Below are 20,449 nucleotides of genomic sequence, written 5' to 3' on the forward strand. Positions count from 1 at the left end.
AGACCAAAGTCCAGTCCGGCTTATGTACAAAAGCTTTTATTGAAGAACATTCTTAGCTTTACATCCGAGCTCCGTGGCTCTACGTCCGTTACGCTTAGACCGCTGAAGTCCCCTCTGAGTCAGTCCCGCCTCTACACCAGTTTAAGAGGCTTGTACTGGTCCACCTCTTCCTCTCCTTCCTTTTCCGCAGGGCCTTTCTGCCCCCCTGTGTTCTCTCCCTTCGGGACTCTCCAGAGGCTGAATCCTCTGGCGCCTGCTCCCCCCTCCTTCGCGCTTTGGGACCAGGCTCCTCCCCAGGACTCTCTTCACTTCCGCGCGCCTCCCATTTTGAACTTGGCGCGTGTACGTTGCTCCTGACCTTCCCTTCGACAGTTACACTGCTCTCGGTACTACTCTCCGCCCCTTCCGGCAGGACGTCTTGCCCCGATCTCCTTCCCCTCTCTGCTTCCTGTTCTGCTCCTTCTGACACACTGGTCACTCCACCCCCTTCACTCCGTTCCGGCGGAGAAGCCGGTCCCGATCTCCAACTCCCCCTGGGGGTTCCCCCTTCGTTCCCTTGCTCCTGACTGCTTCCCCCTCTAGCTCCCCTTGGCTTGACCAGGGGGGCTCCCTTTTGGGAGTCCTCCGATTCACTGGACGGACTCATGGACAATCTTGGGTCATTGTCGTCCTCTTCCTCGTCACCCTGGAATCCTTCCCCCTCGCTCTCTGTCTCCTCCCTCATCTGCGCCTCTCTCCCTGAACCCCTGACAAATAATAATAATAATTATAGATCCACAGCTCTCTCTTTCTCCCAATGTACCATGGGAAGATTAACAGGATTTGCATTCAGGTGAGCTAAAGCTAAAGTGAAGGCATAAAATGGAGAATAACTCATGAGGAAAGGTTGACAAATAGCAGGCAATGACAAAATCATCATCATCATTCAGAAGAGGCAATGGTCTGCTGCAATATTTTCCGGAGAGGAAAATCACAAGGTTTTTTGAATAACGCTAGTACAGTATCAGGAACAGCCCTTAACATTCCTCCAAACTGCAGATGCAACAATTGTTTGTTTTACGTCACTTTCCGAGCCCTTGAAGCAATAATGTGGCCTTGCTATGCGTATGATAGTCATGTGCATCGATTAGAACTGTGGCACTTTTATCTCTCAAAACAACTTCGCTCATTTTCTGTCACTTGCTGAAGTCAGTTCTTTTTCCTCTAAGCAATGCAGGAAGGGGCCGAGCCATATGACGGTGGTTTGGTATTCTTCTAACAAACCTTTCAAAGCAACCACTGTTCAAATGCTCCACTGTCTTTAGATGTAGTGCATGAAGCAGTAGCAAGAGGGAACGAAGAGTCCGTAAACAGCGTTGCAGCTAAAAACTGCACATCTGCTACCTGCTTGGTTCTCCAAAGACTTAATTTTTTTTAAAAAATGTGTAGGGTTGTATTTTGTGTGCATGTGCACGTGTACTTGTGTGTGTGGTGTGTACAGCAAGACAGAGATCCTTGCTCTGAGGAATTAACAGTCTAAAAATTTAATACAGGAGAGGCAGTAGGCAAGATTACCGCCAGATGACGTGTTTGCCTTATTGTGCGCTTCTACTTACCAGTAGCACAAAACTTGAAAAATCCCGATACTGTTTCTTGGCTCTCCAAGACCATGGCAAATCACATATGTAGAACAGGAAGGGTGGCAGACAGCCATGTGCTTACAGCGTTTCTGACTTTCACATGTGTTAAAGCCAAACACAATTTTATACACAGCAAGCCAGTCACAGAATTTATAAAATTGTGCAATGATTTCTGAAGAATGTCTGGCATAAAATTGTATCCAGGAAATCCCTGTATTTCTTGAATATCTGAAGTTCACAGTAAACGGCATTCTGCCCCAATAATTAGTTTCTGTAAGAGCACAAATCTGCTTCTAGAGTGGAGTATTTATTTATTGTTAAATTGCCCAGTTCTGTTGTTACACCAAACCATTGTTTAGTGTTACAAGAACGTGTCCCGCGTCCACTGGGCTTAAGCACTCCCCTTCTTCTCCTTTAGTGCTGCTGCAAGGAGGTGATTGGAAGCTTCTACATATGTTTTAGAATAACAGCAGTTTAGTGTGTCATCTGAATCCTAAACTGTGGTTAACGTTAATCATGGTTAGCGAAAGCAAGATGACTTTATAAATATACCACCAATCAGTTAAGACTAACAGCAATATGTCTGGATTTTGAGGCACAACAAAGTTCATCTCACCACAGATGGAAGAGAAAGATTCTGAATTCCTCCCATCAGACTGGAGAAAGAGGAGTAGTATATGAGTTTGGCAAGAGGCTAGGTTCATCCTTGGAATGCTAAACATTGATTTAGCCTAGCATCCAAACCAGCCCTGCCTTAACTGTTGTTTTGAAATGAAAGAACAAATAAGTGTTTATAATTTAGCAGCAAGAAACTTGAAAGAAAAGATCATTGTGTTAAGCCCACATAGTGAATCCAATGAATTAGGTCCAGTGTCTTCATGCAATATTGTCAAATGGAAAAATGCATTGGGTCAGAGAGAAAACAAAAAATATGATTTACTATATACTCAAAGAGAGTGTTGGAGATAAACTGATGTTAAAGATGACCATATGTTTGTGCTAGAGACCTCCAAATCCTATTATATGCCCAAATTTGGATTAAGTAAAAAACCCATGTGCAGCAAAAAAGGGAAAAAAGAAATCAAACAAATGGTAAGATGTAGGCGTAATCATGTGTATTGTTTGGGTAGATGATTCTCTTCCAAGCCCTGTTGTTTTGCCCGTCTCATAGCTACTAATCTAATTTTCATGCCTTCTGTCTCCTCCATCACTGTGTTTTCAAGCCTGGATGTCTTAGTGTTTCCCCTTTTCACCCACAAGTAGATATATAGCTGACATATTTTGTAAGTGGCTTGACCTAGTTTTAGCAGATTACTATTAAGTAAGTGTTAATGATAATAATTAATTGCATATAACAGTCACCAATGATGGGATATTATTGAGTCATATGATTTAGCACGATTGCAGCTTTTTGACTCTGGATTTTCAATGTCTTCATTTGCAATACTGCATTTTTAAAACTCAGAATGGAGTCCTAGTTAAGCTGCATCATTACCATAAGATGCTTTCTGAGCCCCTGCGTTTTTCAACCTCAAAACAGATATGAAGTTACTCTCCTTTCACAATCTATAAACCATTTTGAGAGCAATTTTCCTTATTTAATAGGGGTTGCCGTTATGCTTGTGATTCTTTAATTTAAAGTCAAACACATTAGGCTCCCAAATATTAAAAATGATGGCAATTGAGAGAAGGGAAATTGGAAGGCTAGTACAGGCATTCCCAATGTGGAACATCTGTAAGGGATGGAGAAATATGGTACATGACTGTTCACTTCCAGCAAATGCAAGCTGGTATATAGGACTCCTGGCACATCGAAAAGTAGTGCAGAAGAAGGAATTCATGGCAAACTACTCCTGCTGAAATTCCCTCTTCTACACAGCCAATATTCACCAGTCTGATGCTATCCAGATGTTGGACCACAACTCCCATCTTCCCTGACCATTGGCTACGCATGCTAGACCTAATGGAAATTGAAGTCCAAAACATTGTTTGTGTGCACGCCAAAATGGGGGAGACTGTACCCAACTATTAAAAGGTGTACAAGCCCTGTCCCCATAGCTTATATTTGTCAGGGAATGAATCTGAAGCCTCCACTCTTAAGACTGACTCTCTTGAATCTGAGGTCCAAGTCAACCTCCAAACAAGATCTGAAACAGAAAAGGATGGAAGTCTGGAAAAGGCACCAATCACATGGATGCAGAATCCCCCAAGAAACTTTGAGTGGAGAGACCACAAGGGTAGAAAAGGTCAAGAGGAGATTGACTGGAACTTCATTACTTATAATTGCCAACTGCGACCGACGCCTAACTCACATAAGAACTCTGCCATTCCTTTAGACATCTCCTACTTTTGCATTATGCTGTCTGCCTTACATGGGCCTGCAGTCAACTTTCAGGTTAGCGGATTGGTGATGTGGAAAACCTACATGCCAGTGAGTGAGGGGTTTCCTCCCTTGTTCTAGTACCTAAAGTACTTCTTTTTTTTTTCAAGTAAATTTTTATTGTTTTCCTTACATATTCTTTTCCAACAAACCATATTAATGCCATACATTTCCTTTGACTCTGCCGAGTCGCGACTCCCCTCCCTCCCTGCAATTGGTATATTTAACCCCTTTCTGTCGCGCACATCATTCTCACAAAATGAAGGTATTACATTGAAGGTATTATGTCAATCCTGCTAGTGTCTTGACCTCTTTACAATTGTCCTTTAAATATTCAATAAATTACTCCAATTATTTTGGTATCTTTGGTCTTCCTGGTCCCGGATCCTCCCTGACAATTTGGCAAGTTCTGCGTATTCTGTCAGCTTCACCTGCCACTCCTGGATAGTTGGTATGTCTTGTTTTTCCATCTTTGGGCCAGGAGGGTTATTGCGGCGGCTGTAGCATACATGAACAAATTTTGGTCTCCCATTTTGATTTCCATTCCTATTAAACCTAATAGACACACTTCCGGTCTTTTGGGGAAAGTATACCTATTTTTTTGAGTTCATTATAAATTGATTCCCAAAATTTTTTAACCTTGTCACAGGTCCACCACATATGAAAGTACTTCTGGTACCGGGCCTATCCATTCTAGTTCCTTTATAGTAAGATCGATCAACCACACTGCTCCCTGTATCAGGAATGCACAGGCCAGTCATGGGGTGCTGGTGAATGAACTTAATTCAAAACCAGATGGTTTTGAGTTGGCTTGCATATAATCCATCTCCATAGCTGGTGCACGTTTGTTGCAGTAGCACATGTGTGCAATTAAATATGGCTTTTCAATCCTTCACACATTTTTCAGTTGATCAACCATACTACTGAGCCTTTCCCTACTCTCTTTCACATTGCAGAACTCCAATATAGGTTTTCAGTAAGCTCAAATAGACCATAAAAAAGCAGGTTGATTAAGCACAGGACAACGATGGAACTAGCAAAGTATATCACAGCACGGCTATGAATGAATGTATATTATTTACACTTTTATTTAAACTCTTTTAACAATACAACTTTTCAAACATCCACATATTTATACATACAGCTGCTTTGCATATATATATATATATATTTATATAAAAATATTTTTCAAGAACCTAAAGGAGTTGAGGAGACATTATTGCTACAAACCTGAAAATATCAAGCTGCTGCAAAACTAATTTTTCAAAAAAAATTATAAAAATATAACTTTTTAGAACATTTAAAGGAATAAAGTCTTCCATCTAAGTGCCAATGAAGTACCGCGGTGTGGAAAATTATTATGCCTTCCAACAGCTATGGGAGCCAAAAAGGTGTTGGAAATATCCTTAGAAGTTGGGGCCAGGTGCAGGATAGAAGCCAAGGCTTCCCTATTCTCAGAACAGGAAGATGACCTGCATGTGCAATGGGAACACCTGGTGCATTTCGGGAGAGTTTCCCTTCACAGAAGAGAATGGGAAACCCCTGCATATGTGGATTTTGGACTGAGCCCTTCTTCCCCCAAACTTCGGAAAGGTGCAACAGCGTAAATAACTCCAGTGCAAGTGTCTTCACAGTAGACACTGGCTAGCAAACATCTCTAAATAGAGCCCCAAGTGACATGGAGGAAAATGTAGCTATAGATCAGATCATACAGTAAAAGTGAGTGGTATTCAGTGTAATTTGAGGAATCTTATCTTGCATTTGGGTGAATAGCTACTTCTAACAAAACAATGTAAACTCAACAAAGGAGTGCTGAAATAACAGGGTGCTGAAATGCTGGTGCACTATAAATAAATAGCTATTTCAAAATTGGTCTATTACCCACATGCCTTCTTCTAGATTTTCGCTCCTTTGGGGAAAACTGGATCTTTTAGAGAAAAACAAAGGGTCTAGAATGTTTAAGCATCTTTTCATGGTCTAGGACATTAAGGATGTATTCTGGAACAACAGTAGCAATATCGTTATGCCATTCCTAAATTTACCTGCCTGCTATACTTCGCTTGGCTCTAACATGAAAATCCACAAACCTCAAGCAAGTTATTTATCAAGTGTTGCCATCCCTGCAGTACATAATGTCACAGAGGGATAAGCCCTTCTCCAGGACGTGGTTATGTGGGCCTGTACAGAAAGCTTTCACGGTTGTGTAGAAAAATGCAACCAGGAGATACTTGGGGAAGAATAAGAAGGGAAAGAAAAGGGCTTTTACAAACAATAATCATGTTGATGGTAAGAAAAGCTGTGAAAAATGAGCAGCTTTCTTCAGAAGGTACCTAGTTCATACCATTAACACCTTGCCTAGTCTCTGATCAGCATTACAAGAGCTTTACAGAGAACATAAAACTGTATGTTGTGTAATGCAAAGAAGACATATTTCTTCACCAGATTGAGAAGCAGTAGTCAATGGGGACACAATTATTTTGATCACTTGGAAATAGCCACCCAGCAGAGAATTTTCTTCTTCCTGGCATATGCCGCGAAAGAAATGGGATGCAGAGACCTTCCAAAGTAGATGAAGCTATGAAAAATAATTAAAACCAACCACAGGACAGCCACTCACAGGTTACAAAATATACATGTACATGAATGTGAACATATGCATTCAAAAATGAAGCATGAACATAATCTTCTCCTTCAGCCTCACCCACCCATGCCCCAACGTATCTTCTACCTAGAATGCAGAAGCACCAAGAGGGGGACAAACCAGGTGAGAACTGCCACTCAGATGTTGCTAGACTCTTTTCTGCCATTTCTTCTCTTTTCTGCCATTGGCTATGATCATAGGAACTGGAAATCTGGAGGGCCGCAGGTTCCCCACCCTTGTCCTAAGAGGTGGCCCAACATCTCAGGTGCTCAAGCTGAGGTGCTACAATATTCAGGGTCTTTCCAAGTGGTCTATTTTGCTCCAGGATTTGAATTGTTATGTTTTGCTTTTTGCTTGCATTTCTAACATTTCTGGGGTTGGGAAAGTAATGGAAATCGATTCAGATATCTGCATTTATTCATTTCCAAACATAAACACCTATTTTCTAGAATCAGAGCTCTTGATGTCTGGCATTATATATAATATATACAGATAGATACATCCAGCGGCGGAGGAAGCAGAACTGGCACCTGGGGCAGGGCAAAACACCTGGCCATCCGTACGGCATATGCGCGTGCTGTATGTACGGTGGCGGGATCCTCTGCATGTGCCTGCAGCGGCAGCGGTTGGGATCCCGCTGACAGTGCCATATGGTTTGTTTGGAGGAAGGCACTCAAGAGATCGACATATCCGTATCCACCCCCAGCAAGCGCACACATGAAGAAAAATGCCAGGCAAATTCAAGTGCATTGAAATGCAAGCGCGCATTTGCCTCTCCTCTACGCCCCCCCCTCACCCATGAGGAAGAGAAAAGGGCAAGACTTTGTACCTATTTTAAAAAATCTGCAAAAGCAAATGGATCCTTGTTCTCCTATTCCTCCAAGCAATGCCAGTGCAGAAGGAGCTGCTGGCTAAATGAAGGAGTCTCTCTCTCTCCTGTTTCAAGTTTGCAACTCCTCAGGGATGGAGGAGGAGGAGCCTCTTTTTTTGCTGCCATTTTCTCCTGGCCCTGAACTGCCCACACCGCCAGCTGCACATGGGAACAACACAATCCAGCCCAGAGAAAAATAATAATATTTTTTTAAAAAATGCAAACAATTCGGGAAGGAGGGAGGAGAGTCAGGCTAAAAGCACGGGTTGTTTTTGGTTTGCTTTGGGGTTTTTTTGGTCAGCTACGTTTGCCCCACGTATCGTCCACTTTGTCAAAACACCCACCCACCGCAAAAGGAAGTTAAAACAGCAACAAGGTGCCTCCTCCGCCGTGACCATTTCTACATAAAGAGAATGCAATTGGAAATGGAACCGAATCGGGGCAGAAAAGGGGTATGGAGAAGAAAAGGCAGACCAAACATTTTATTTTCTTCCGTTTGAATTCAAGCGAGACTTGAAATAAGCAGAGACTTCTTCCCCCAAAAAAGAGGGGTCCCCAGCACCCAAGGGCTGAAAGCAATGGGGAGACAAGAAAAGCGCTCGCAAAAAGTTTCTCATGTCTCTTTCATTGAGTGACAGATGCCTAGACAGATTTCTCTTTGTTCCTAAAGAAACAGGAACTCACCCTCTCCCCCCAATAGCACGCGTTACCCCGGCTTTCCTCCAAACAAATCCATCCCCTCCCCCCAAAAGCTGTCATTTTACAGAAATCAGGTTTTATTTCTGTGGTGGTTTTTTTTTAAAGAAACCTAAATTTACAGAGTCCAAAATCGCTAGGGGTTTTTTTTGTGGGGGGGGGAGCAGATGTAGGGAGGAGTTTGCACAAGAGAAAATTGGGAAAGTTGCCATTTTGGGATCAAGAGGGAACAGAAGCATGTAAAAGTAAAAGAAAGAAGGTTTGAGAGGAGAAACCCTCGAAAACTTTTTTAAAAAAAGGTTTGTGTGTGTGTGTGTCCTTTAAAGAAAGCCAGACCCGGGGGGGGGGGGCAGCAGAAGCACCTCCATTCAGAGAGAAAAGGCAGGAAAGAAGTTGGACCTCTCTCGCAATTTTGCACTGAACATTACCGGGGAAAAAGATCTTCTTCCCAACTCCCTCGCCTCTTGCTTGCTTTTCCATAGCTGAGTGCCTGGAAAACACTTTTGTTCTGCCCTCCTCTTGCTTCTTTCCTCGTGGTGCTTTTTTGTCCCTCTTCTCTCCCACCCACTCCCCGCTAGAATTTTTATTTTATTTTTGGGGGGGCAAAGTTGAAGTGTTTTTGCAAACACTGATCGGATATTCTCCGTGCACACACACACACACACAACACACACACACCACCCAGTTCTCAACGAGGGCGCTCCATTCTCTGTACAAAAACTCTTTCCTCCTCCACCGCCCTCCCCCTGCCCCTGGTTTGCCTTTGAGAAAACAGTCACGGTTTTGCAAAAGGTAAAACCAAACCCCCGAACCCTCTTACAAGTGCTTCCAGCCTTCAGACGCCCCACACACTTTTGCAAAAAAGAAAATGGAAGAAAAGTAAGAACTCCAAAGTTTCGCTGAGCAAAAAGAAAGAGGGGGGTGTGTGTGTGGGAGCTGCACGTCTTTGCCGGCAAAGCCGAGCAAATCTCATCCTCTCCCCGCCTCCTGCCTATTCCTCCAGGCTCCAGACAGGACTCAGGAGTGGGGCCAACGGCATGCCGCCCCCCCCCCAACGCAACTCCCAAGTATCCAGAGCCAGGAGGGGGAAGGTGGGGAGAAGAGGAGCTGCTCGCCGGCAGCGAAGGGTGCAGCCGCAAGGGAGGCAAGGCGCTCTACTCTTCGTTTCTGGCCTGACAGCAAGAATCGGCACTGTGCCTTTAAGAGGGCGCCTGCAATTTCGCCACCCCCACCCTCCTACCCAGCACAAGAAGTAAAAGCCCGATAGGTGGGAGGGGGAGAGAAATGTGACCTAAGCTTGTAACGTGCAAGAGAGACCATGAGGCACTGCCGCGCAGAGGATCCTTTGCCCGTGGCTGCAGGCGCAATGGCACCCCCGCAGGGTGCCCTCTTGTCATCCCTTCAGAGATTGCACCCGGGGCACTCCGCCCCCCCCCCCACCCACCTCTTCCTATGCCACCGGATGCATCTCTAATCCATACCAAAGATTTTAAACAGGTTGTTTTCCCACTCCCAAACCTGGTTCTACACTACAAACGCATTTAACATAGCAACTATACACAGATTCTAGCAAACAGTGTAACAACATTGTTAACCGTGATGGGTAACCTACTTTTGTTTTAAAACAGCATGTGATTTTCAAAAGGGGGGACAGAGCAAGAATATCACTGCAATGTTCCCACTACCCTCAGCGTAGTAGCGAATACGCTGCGAACAACCAGTAGTCATTTCGAAAACAACAACAGTAGTTTCTTCATCAAGGCTGGACGAGTCTCCTCTCAAGCAACTTCATGCGTGAGCAAGGGCTGAGTCGATGAAGCGCTGCTGCCAACCGAATTTATTCTCACCGAGTGATCTGGAGCATTTCCTTGAGTGCAAACACCACTTGTAACGTTTGAGTAAATCTGGAGAAAGATTCAACAACGCGATCAGTACTGAACGACTGCAATGACAACAAACTACCTGCCCCATGGATCGCCATTACAAAAACTTGTGTCACGACCAATTGTTTGTTATTGGATTTTGCTCCCATTTACAATTGTAGAGATACAGTGTTACCTCAGGTTAAGTACTTAATTTGTTCTGGAGGTCCGTACTTAACCTGAAACTGTTCTTAACCTGAAGCACCACTTTAGCTAATGGGGCCTCCTGCTGCGCCGCCGGAGCACGATTTCTGTCCTCATCCTGAAGCAAAGTTCTTAACCTGAAGCACTATTTCTGGGTTAGCAGAGTCTGTAACCTGAAGCGTATGTAACCCGAGGTACCACTGTATCCCTTAACTTACTTTATTATTTTATTTATTTGCACCTTTGCAGGAACTTCCAAGCATCTTGCCTGGATTTCACTTATCGCTTCACTCCATCTGTGAAAGTGTCAGGGGTTTCTATAAGGCACATCTCCCCATCCAGACAAGGGTTGGACTAGATGACCCTTTGGTCCCCTTCCGACTGTACATTCTATGATTCTAAGCTAGAGGCATTTTTGCAATTAAAGGACACCTTCCAGCCACACACGAAAACTGGATCAGAACCAGGGCTCCATTTTGTCCATAGACCTGAGGTTCCCCAACCCTGATACAAACCAAAAATGGCTTTCAAATTTGTTCCATTTTTTAAAAAACCAGTAAGCTTTGGATTTAGTAAAAAAGCACAGTGAACATCATTAGATGGCAACATTCGTAGGCTTCTCTCTTCAGTCTAGATTATTTGATCTCTTTTGATCTGTAAGGATCTCCAGTGTGACTTACATAAAGTTTAAAAGTGCCTTGGAAGTGCTTCCATGCCATCTAACTGCTCTGGGGTCACCACTCCACAAACCTCAATTCTCATTAAGAAACTGTGGCTGTTCCCTTCCAATTTTATCCCACTTGCTCTCCCTGATTTTTTGGTCAGTTGTCTGGCTGTGTACTTCCCCTCTACTCTGGAATTTCTGCAAGTAGCCAATATGACAACACAAGGCTTCTATTTTTGAGCCAAAATCTGCCAAGTGCCATTCCTGAATCAAGATATACAAAAACAGGAACGGTATTTGGTGACAACTTTTTTTCATTTCTACTCTTTCAAGCAACTGAGAAAGGCATTTAATGCAGAGGAAACTGGGGGGAGACCCATTTACGGTGTGTAACGACATTAAACAAGGGCACTCAGCACCCATCTCCATCAAGAAGGCAGATTGAAAGGCTCAGTGCTTACATGGTTTGTGGTATCTGAAATCTGCTGCTCAATCAATTGTACAATTTGCTTAAAAGTCGGCCTCTTCACGGGGTCAGCATCCCAGCAGCTCTTCATTATCTCATACCTGCAAATGCGGTCAGAAATTTATCAACTGAGATTTCAGCAGTCGGTGAAATGTTAAGTAACATGTAGAGCAACGATGAGCAATATGGCATCAAAATGCAGTATGAGCAATATGGCATCAAAATATGGCTATTTTACTGCACAGTTTTTAAAGCAAACCACATTTACTGGAATAAGTAGAAAGATTTAAAAAATATAGTGATTGTGTGTGGAATCCTAAAAAGACAACAACAACCTGGTGCTGTATGGTGGCCTATGTCCTCAGTTCCGATCTTGCCTTGCCATATATTTGAGAAGCCCCCCATTATATTCAACCATGCAGGTACTGTGAGTTGATCTGCCTTTGTCATCAAAGGACAGTCTATTGAACATCTCAACTTCTTTCAAAACCTATCTCTCATAGACACCTCACTTTTCTGCTATCAAGTAGCCCTAGCCCTTTGTTCCCATCCTCATTCTTTATTTAGTGCACCTTCTCCATTCATGCTCTCTGCTTCTGAGCAGAGACGCTACCCATCTAGATCTATATCCATGATCTAGCACACTGTCGGTGGGAAATAAAGAGCAGGACTTATAGGAACATCAAATCTTGAAGACCCTGCTGTCAAGGTCATCTGACATGCAAGACGTAACCAGCTGTACTTTTGAATAAATAAGGTATACTATTCATTGTATCAAATTGTAGATTCCAACGGAAGTCTCATAAAGTTCAATGAAAAAAGCAGAAGACCCAGTGGATCAGTTCATTCTCTAGTCAATTCATGCATAAGGTCCATACATGTATAAGTGCCTATTTCACTTGTCTGTTCATAGAGTGCAATAATCCACATGAAGGGTTGTTACAGTTCCACAGAATCCTTTCACGGAGTCTAATAGGTATAGGCAAATAGATCATTTTTTTTTTTTCGCTGGTACATCACCCCGGCAAGACTGGGGAAGATGTACAAAACCGGAAGCAGCACTTGCTGGAGATGTAAAAATAAGGTGGGAAACTTCTTCCATATGTGGTGGACTTGTGAGGTGGTGAGAGGATTCTGGGACCAAATCTAGGATGAATTAAAAAAAATATTGAAGTATAGTTTTCCTAAAACACCGGAGGCGTTCCTCCTAGGTATGGTAGGAGAGGAGATCAAAAGAGAGGATGAAATTTTTTTTCAGTACGCTACAGCTGCGGCCAGGATCTCATTGGCGCAAATCTGGAAAACGCCTAATACCCCCACGATCAAAGAGTGGCAGATGAGACTGTTCCAATATATAGAGCTAGCGAGACTGACACAAAGAATTAGGCATCAAAATAACAGTAAATTAAAAAATGATTGGAATAAATTTTTAGGCTACATTGAAGTTAACTTTGGAATTACTAAAGTCACAGTGGATGGAATTTAATACCTGCAATGTTTGGATTATAGTAATGGTAATATAATCTGTGAGAAGGTTATAAGAGTTTCTAGCCCAAACCGGGTCGGATGGAGGTCATTGTGTTCGTAATTCCTGATTTTTTGTTTATTATCTTTTGTCTTGTCATTTTCTTTTATGTATGTCCTGTTGTTGATTTTTTTTATATGTCTGTCTTTTGTATGGTGTATTTTGTAAAAATTTAATAAACAGATTAAAAAAAAAAAAAGGTATAGGCAAATAGAAATTTGATTATGAGCACTCTAGAGAATGTACTGATCTACTTGGGTCTTCTGCTTTTTTCGTTGAACTTTATGAGACTTCCATTCGAATCCACAATTTGATACAATGAATAGTATACCTTATTTATTCGAAAGTACAGCCGGTTACGTCTTGTGTGTTTATTGAGTATGTTTCACGTAACCATAGGTTTGTTGTTATTTTGCTAAGGTCATCTGACAGTCGTGGCCTGCTGGCTATCAACAACATCCCATCAGCTATGAGGAGAAAATCAAACTGAAACTAGCTAACTTTGGGACACAAAATTCCACAAGTTTGTTTTCTCTGATCATCATCATCATTTGCTTAATTCGTCAGTTGTATAGATCTAATGCTTCTGGGATCATGTTGCACCAGTTGCAAGTTTCAAGACAGGTTTGGAAGTTCATCAGCAATGGCTTCCAAAATTTCAAAAGATCATGTGGGGTGTCATCTGAGCAAGACTTCTAGGGGCTGCAGTGCAGTGAGGAGTCCAGTCTATGTCATTTCACCTCTCCAAAATCTAAGTGCAATTGTTCAAAATAAACAAATTTGGGAAGGGGCCATCACCTTAATGCTAGAACATGTGGCCCTAGAGAGCTGGACCACTGCTTGGGCTACCCAGATCAAAATTCACAGATAATGTGCTTCATTTACTCACACTGCCAAATCCAGATTTTCTGGGTGCATGCTTTGGGTCATACTGTGGCTAGATTTTGTTTTTCTATTTTTAAAGAAATTTGAGTACAGATCATAATGCAAACTAATATCTCAATCATACATGCATGTATGTGGGACATCAATCGTACTAATTTCACTGGGGCAAACTTCCAAGTCAATGAATCTAGGACCAGCAGTTACGGCAGTGATGGGGGATTTTGTAAATATTCAGTTGCAGTTGTAGTTTATTTCATGACGTACAACTTTGAGCAGGAGAACACAAATACATTGCTTAAATCAAGAAGCTTAAATCTAGAAGTTTGACATTTTCCACTTCAACGTTGTTATAAATTTGGCCTCTCACATTTCAGCAGGTGCAAATTCTGGAGTAAACATTCTGTATCCTTCCTTAATCCTTTTATAGAACTTGGAATCCACAGGCATTCCAGGATAGGGACTGCTTCCTGTTAACACAGAGCTGTCTGTTAATATATCATATCAGGTTTGGTTAAATGTGAGAAACAAAAGATCCAAGAAGTAATTGTTGTAGCTCTGTATAAACTACAAGAGTTGATAGTCATATGCGTCTTACCTAGAGAGAACAGTTCCCAAAGCAGGATTCCGTAAGACCAGACATCACTCTCAAACGTGTATACACATTCAAAAATGCTTTCAGGTGCCATCCATTTCACAGGAAGTCGTGCCTTTACAGAGAAAGGAAGGGAAAATGAAAAATGAGTGCATTAAGTGGGCGGGCAGGGGCTGAGCCAACCCCACCGCCATTGTAAGACTACATCAGGCCTGATTTGGGTCCACTCACTGTGCTACCTCCAGACTGGTTCAGGGATCTGATTGCTCCTTCAACTTCTGCCCCAGCTGGCTGGTCTGCAGATGTGGCTGCATTGCTCCATTAAGCCCCGCCAGCAGCCAGCGATAGGATTGAGCAGCTCATTGAAAAAGTCATTCCTATCAGAAATAGCAGCTATAGAGATGGGCATTCACTGCCATAAGACAATGCCACCAAGGCACTGGAAAGAGTTCATTTCAAAACCCTTTAGGTAGGAGCTTAATCCAGGTAACAAAGATGGAAGTGATATTATCACCAAACTCGGAATATAATCGCACATTGTATTAATTAACATTATTTTTTAATATATTAGTGGCCATGTGATAATTTTAGCTTATAAATTTTATTGTTTAATGTCTTAATTTGTATATTAAGGTACTTTTATAGCTCTGTTTAGGGTAGGTAACGTCTTGATAATATAAATGTTTTAAGTTTTTTTGTATCAATCCAGTATATTTTCTTTTAATTGTTGAATGTTTCTGTGTACGTTGCGGGAGCCTTTGGCTATGCGCAATAAAACTGACTGACTATATTCTGAAATGCATAAAACCCACCTAGAGGAAAATCCCTGGCCTGCTTCTACCAAAATGTAGCCAAACTTCTACATCTTTTGCATTTAAAGGCAGCTAAAGGAAAGACAAATCAGGCAGTCATGGCAACCAAACATACTCAATATTGCCTATAGCAGTGGTGCCTTAAAGATGTCTAGGACTCCCCCCATCAGCCTCAGTCAGCCTGGCCACTAGTGAGGGATGATGGGAGGTTCTCAACATCATCTAGAGTGCACAACGTATTGATTAAAAAAGAGTCACAACACACTTAGCCATGATGATGATCCTATTTATCCAAATGCTGTTTTATAGTATCCCACGGCTATGCTACAATGTACTTTGTGTTTTTATTTGTTCAGAGTAGTTGAACCGTTTGAAACTGCTTATAAATACAATGAAAAAATCTTATAAAATAGAAACAACCTAAGGCCAGTATCCTAAGAGCTGTATTACTAGTTTTATGGATTCAAGTGGGTTTTAGATATGTATCTTGAACAGCAGGGCCCCAGGCACCCCATTTTTGAATCTGAAGGGACTTTTCAAAACATTTTGTGATATAGCTGAGATCTTTCTGTTAAAAGAGAGTTAAGTCAGACGTCCCAATGGATTCTCCAATGGGCTTGATTAAAGCAGCACCTTGGAAGTCGGTCTAACTCTTAATGTTGCTGTAGCCTACATAATTCCTAAATGATTACACGTTTCTAGTTTTCTCATCACAAGGCAGTTCGTTTTCTCTAATGAAACCCCTTTTAAGTTGGTTTTGGGCATTAGAGAGCAATCTTAGGTTAAAATCACTGCACTTCAAAGGATCACGTTTCATCAAATGGCTGCCATTGTATGGTACAACCACAAGTCATTGTTTGGGTTCAGGAAACCAATTAGTGTTACTGTTTAGTGTAATTAGATGAAGTGGTAGCCTTGAATTAGAGCAATAATCTAAAAGCCACCATATCTTTGATCACCGGAGGATGATTGAATTGTTTTTTGCTGGAGGCAGAGGTAGGTGCTGGCTGCTGTCACTCTTCGGGGTGATTGGAGTTCCCCTAGCATCAGCTTTGATATTATGCCAGAAACAATTATGGAACATCACCAGCTCCTAACAGCTGCAGCCAATTCGTCTCCTGACTCGTTCACACTATGAAACATCAGGCAACTCAGGACACGGAAACCCCTTAATCTAGGCAAATGAAATTCAATTACTTACTGCCCCCCTTGCAAGCTGTTGCCCTGTATGTTAAAAACCCTAGATGCAGATAATTAGTCTGAGGCTTCAAAATTAAACCTGGTCCTCACTTAAGTTTCTTCGCACATATAGATGCTATTAAGGGGCTTTCATACTCTTGTTTGCTTGCCTGTGCTGCACGTATTCTGTCATTACAGCTCGTGCCTGAATATCACATTGAATTTTTCAAGGGAAAAAGGAGTGATGGTAAAACTTGAAGGAAGGAATGTAATATTCTTTGCCTGAGCCTCAGATGAGTCAGATTCTCCTTATCCCAGGAGACAGTTTCAACCGCACACATGTCACACAGGAAGAGATTACAGGTTTAATGAAGAGATTTAGTTGAGAGGAAGTTTATCTGAGGGGAGGCCATTTGCAACAAGCGAACCTATGACAGAAGGGACCTCCTCCATACCTTCTGTTCTGAAAATCAGCACAATTTGTTTCCACTGTCCATCTCTCCATTCCTATTCTAAGTTGGCCCCCCCCCCTAGGCAAAGGCTATTTGGCACATAGACGCTGACAGGCATGAACTCCAGCCACTAAGAATCAAATGCAGTTCCACAACACACTTCACAGAGGTGCAGGTTGCATCCAAACATACTTACATTTCCTTTGACCACATAATTTGAGTCGTTCCTGATATCTCTTGCAAGGCCAAAGTCACATATTTTTGTAATCCGCCCATGAGTAAGCAGTATGTTTCTTGCTGCCAGGTCTCTGTGAATGCACTGAAGGGATTGAATAAATATATATATATATATATATATATATATATATATATATATATATATACACACACACACACACACACATATAAATAAATACACCCACACCCACACCCACACCAAATATGGTTGTTTTGCATTGCACACCACCAATATACAACTGTGCAGAACTGCACTTCTATTATATTTGGGCACCTTGGTCTTAATTTACTGGTCGGAGTCCTGTGGCTATAGCCAAATGACTTTTTGAGGATAGGAGAACCAGGATCTTATTGGATAAAGACTGGATTGTACCAAGGTAGCTACAGTAAGATCCTACAGTTAGTAAGCTCGCCTTGCTTTACTTTGTGTCTGTTTCTATTTCTATTTGATTCCACAAAGGGGGGCGGGGGGACAGCTTTCCTTCCCTAGTTCTCTTGATTCTGCCAACTCAGAATGTTGTTCACGGCACAGTGACTTGGAGGAAAGGTCCATGGAAATCAATGGAATATGCTTTCAAGTAATGTCTTCAGAACTGGAATGTTTTCCATTGGGGTTTCCACCCACTGCACCTACTTAATCTTGTTCACCATGATACAAGGAAGCCAGAAAGGGATGCCTTCCACCAAGTGGCTTAAGGGGTTGTTCTATGGTGTTGTTTAGTACAAACATTTAGTATGAAGCAGATAAAGTTAGGTGAAGAGCTTTTTAAAAAGTATATAAAAAGGCCGACTGTACAAAGTAGTATTTACAGGTGCCCATAGTATCACAACAATTTAAAACACTTCCTGTGACTGATGGTCATAGTACTGAAGGCCAGCTCTGCTAATCTACAGAGAGGATATATGATGCTTTTGTGACCTGGGATTGGTAAGGGTCTGTTTCTCCAGGCTGAAGAACATAGCTGATTCCCTGCCCATATTCCACAACCCCTTATTTCCCCATGGGAGGTGTACCTGCTGGGGGAGAACTGTTATTTTACACTCCCAAGGTGGCATGAGCAGGGGTGTAAAAACATCAAGAGCAGGAGGCAAATACATCCCCCCCGACAACAGCTGGTTTCCCATCCTTTCAAAAATTACTCAGCAGTGAAAAAGATGCTCAATTTAGTGCTCCTCTAGGTGAACAAATTATTATTTCCCAACTTCTCCACTCACATTTTTGGAGGAAAGGAAGCTCATCCCTTTTGCCACCTGATAAGAAAAACTTAGCAAGTCTTCAATATCCAGAGCCAGTTCATCATCTTCTAAGATGGCAATGGTGACATCCTGATTAGCAAACGATCCTATGCAACACAAGTAGGGACAATACATAAATGGATTAATTATGGACATTTGGGAAGATAGCAGTTTTTCTATTAACAGAGCACAGCACTTAATTAACACAGGAATACCCCTAAGCTGCTCTTGAAACATGAAGCGATTCTGAATGTGTCCACCCAATGGAAAACTGCAAAATTGTTTTCCGTTTTAGTGTAGATTATTAAAGTTCTAATACACTGAATTAGGGCTGGTGTTGCTGTTTTTTAATGGACATGTTCTGATAGGTATGGGCCATTTCAAAAAGGAACTTTCTTTCTTTCCTTTCCAATCCTGCATGACAGCTTACCTGGCCTTCCAGGACTCCTTTTAGTGGCTTTGGCGTGGATGACCTGAGAAACTCCTGGTTTCATGTCCATGTATTCATCAGTGGCATCACTATGTGGAAAACAGAAGAACTATGAGGTTGGATAATATATGGGGAATCTGTTGGCTTGGGTCACTGGACCCGTAGCAGTTTGTATGATGAGGAGTGACTAAGGTTTTCAGCTATATAGAGAAGATGACCTGAATGAACATATAATTTTTTTATTTGAGAGAGAATTATTTAATCCGTACAGTGGTACCTCGCGTTAAGTACTTAATTCGTTCCAGAGGTCCGTACTTAACCTGAAACTGTTCTTAACCTGAAGCACCACTTTAGCTAATGGGGCCTCCTGCTGCCGCCGTGCCGCTGGAGCACGATTTCTGTTCTCATCCTGAAGTAAAGTTCTTAACCTGAAGCACTATTTCTGGGTTAGCGGAGTCTGTAACCTGAAGCGTATGTAACCTGAAGCGTATGTAACCTGAGGTACCACTGTATTATCAACAGTCTCACAGTCTAGCATTCTAGATTGTTGGCTGACAAATTTGTAGTTGTACAGCACAGAACTTTGCCAGGCTGCAAGACAATGGGAAGGAATGTCCAATGGAAACAAATATTCATTGGCTATGTTGTTCTTAATCCCATACCATTCCCATCATCCCTGGCCACTGGTCTTGGTTGCTAGCGATGATGAGAGATGTAGTCCAAAAACAGCTGGAGACCCAAGTTTGGGAAACACTGATCTAATCCACAGGAAACGTGGAGACTCAGTCAAAAGTTTGCGAGGAATAATCTGACTGCTCTCTTAAAGGACAGCCAGAATGGGAGTACTAGACTGAATCACAAAGTCCAGGATTCAAATTCCTTTAAAGCTTGTAAGCTTATCTGAGTAGTCCTGGGCAGGCCCCTTATCTTTCAGCCCAGACTACCTCACAAGGTAGTTGTGATAGTAAAATAGGACAGACTCTGTGTACACCATCCTGAATTCTTCAGCGGAAGCACGAAATAGAAGAAATGTGATAATAAAAGCTCCCTCCCCCCACACAAAATGAGTACAAAGCTGTGAAAAGCAACAAAACAACTCCCCTCCCGAATGCACAAGCGCACAAAAGGTACACTGTGATTTCCTGGCAATGACCACAAATATTGGCACCACATCCTTACTACATGTGTTCTTTTTGATAGAGAAGGTTCTTGTAGACAGCTGTTTCTTCATGCTTTGGGCAAATAAAGGAGTCACGTTTCCTTCTCAGAAAATTCAAAAGGTCACCATAGCAGCAGTATTCTGTGATGACCAGAGTAGGACCTGCAGATGCAGAGGAAGTCAAAAGCAGTGGGTGAGTTTTCCATTCTGGCTCAGGCATATTTAAAAACAGAAACAAACAAACAAACAAACAAACAAACAAAAAGCCCCTCGATTATTTGGCTACATGTACAAAAACGGGCCATTTCAAATCACACTATAGAGTAGTGTTTCAGCTTGAAAAGTCAGGGTGAAATTACATCAGCGGATTCTCTATTCAGGCACTGAGCCTTATTTCCAATTAAGACGATGTCATTCCCAATTAATTATTTTCACACATCAATAGGGCTGCAGTGTTAAGAAACACACATACACACAAATTAAGCAAGTCCTGTGATAATGGTGCAAACCAGACACATCTGTTTCATTCCGGAGCTCTT

General features: G+C 42.2%; 1 protein-coding gene across 1 annotated transcript in view; it reads right to left on the reverse strand.

Moving 5' to 3' along the window:
- Nucleotides 1-7,865: 7,865 nt before the first annotated feature.
- The window catches only part of KIT (KIT proto-oncogene, receptor tyrosine kinase), an 84,647-nt gene continuing 72,063 nt past the window's right edge, over nucleotides 7,866-20,449 (reverse strand). The window contains exons 14-21 of the mRNA XM_081875697.1: nucleotides 19,931-20,072; nucleotides 18,752-18,840; nucleotides 18,301-18,428; nucleotides 17,045-17,167; nucleotides 14,409-14,520; nucleotides 14,181-14,280; nucleotides 11,399-11,504; nucleotides 7,866-10,111 (exon numbers count right to left, since the gene is read on the reverse strand). Coding sequence (XP_081731823.1) covers nucleotides 9,986-10,111; nucleotides 11,399-11,504; nucleotides 14,181-14,280; nucleotides 14,409-14,520; nucleotides 17,045-17,167; nucleotides 18,301-18,428; nucleotides 18,752-18,840; nucleotides 19,931-20,072 — 926 coding nt within the window. The 3' untranslated portion in view covers nucleotides 7,866-9,985. The remainder of the gene's footprint in view (nucleotides 10,112-11,398; nucleotides 11,505-14,180; nucleotides 14,281-14,408; nucleotides 14,521-17,044; nucleotides 17,168-18,300; nucleotides 18,429-18,751; nucleotides 18,841-19,930; nucleotides 20,073-20,449) is intronic.

This window comes from Podarcis erhardii (genome assembly GCF_964252035.2).
Source record: "Podarcis erhardii genome assembly, chromosome: 9".
NCBI lineage: Eukaryota > Metazoa > Chordata > Lepidosauria > Squamata > Lacertidae > Podarcis > Podarcis erhardii.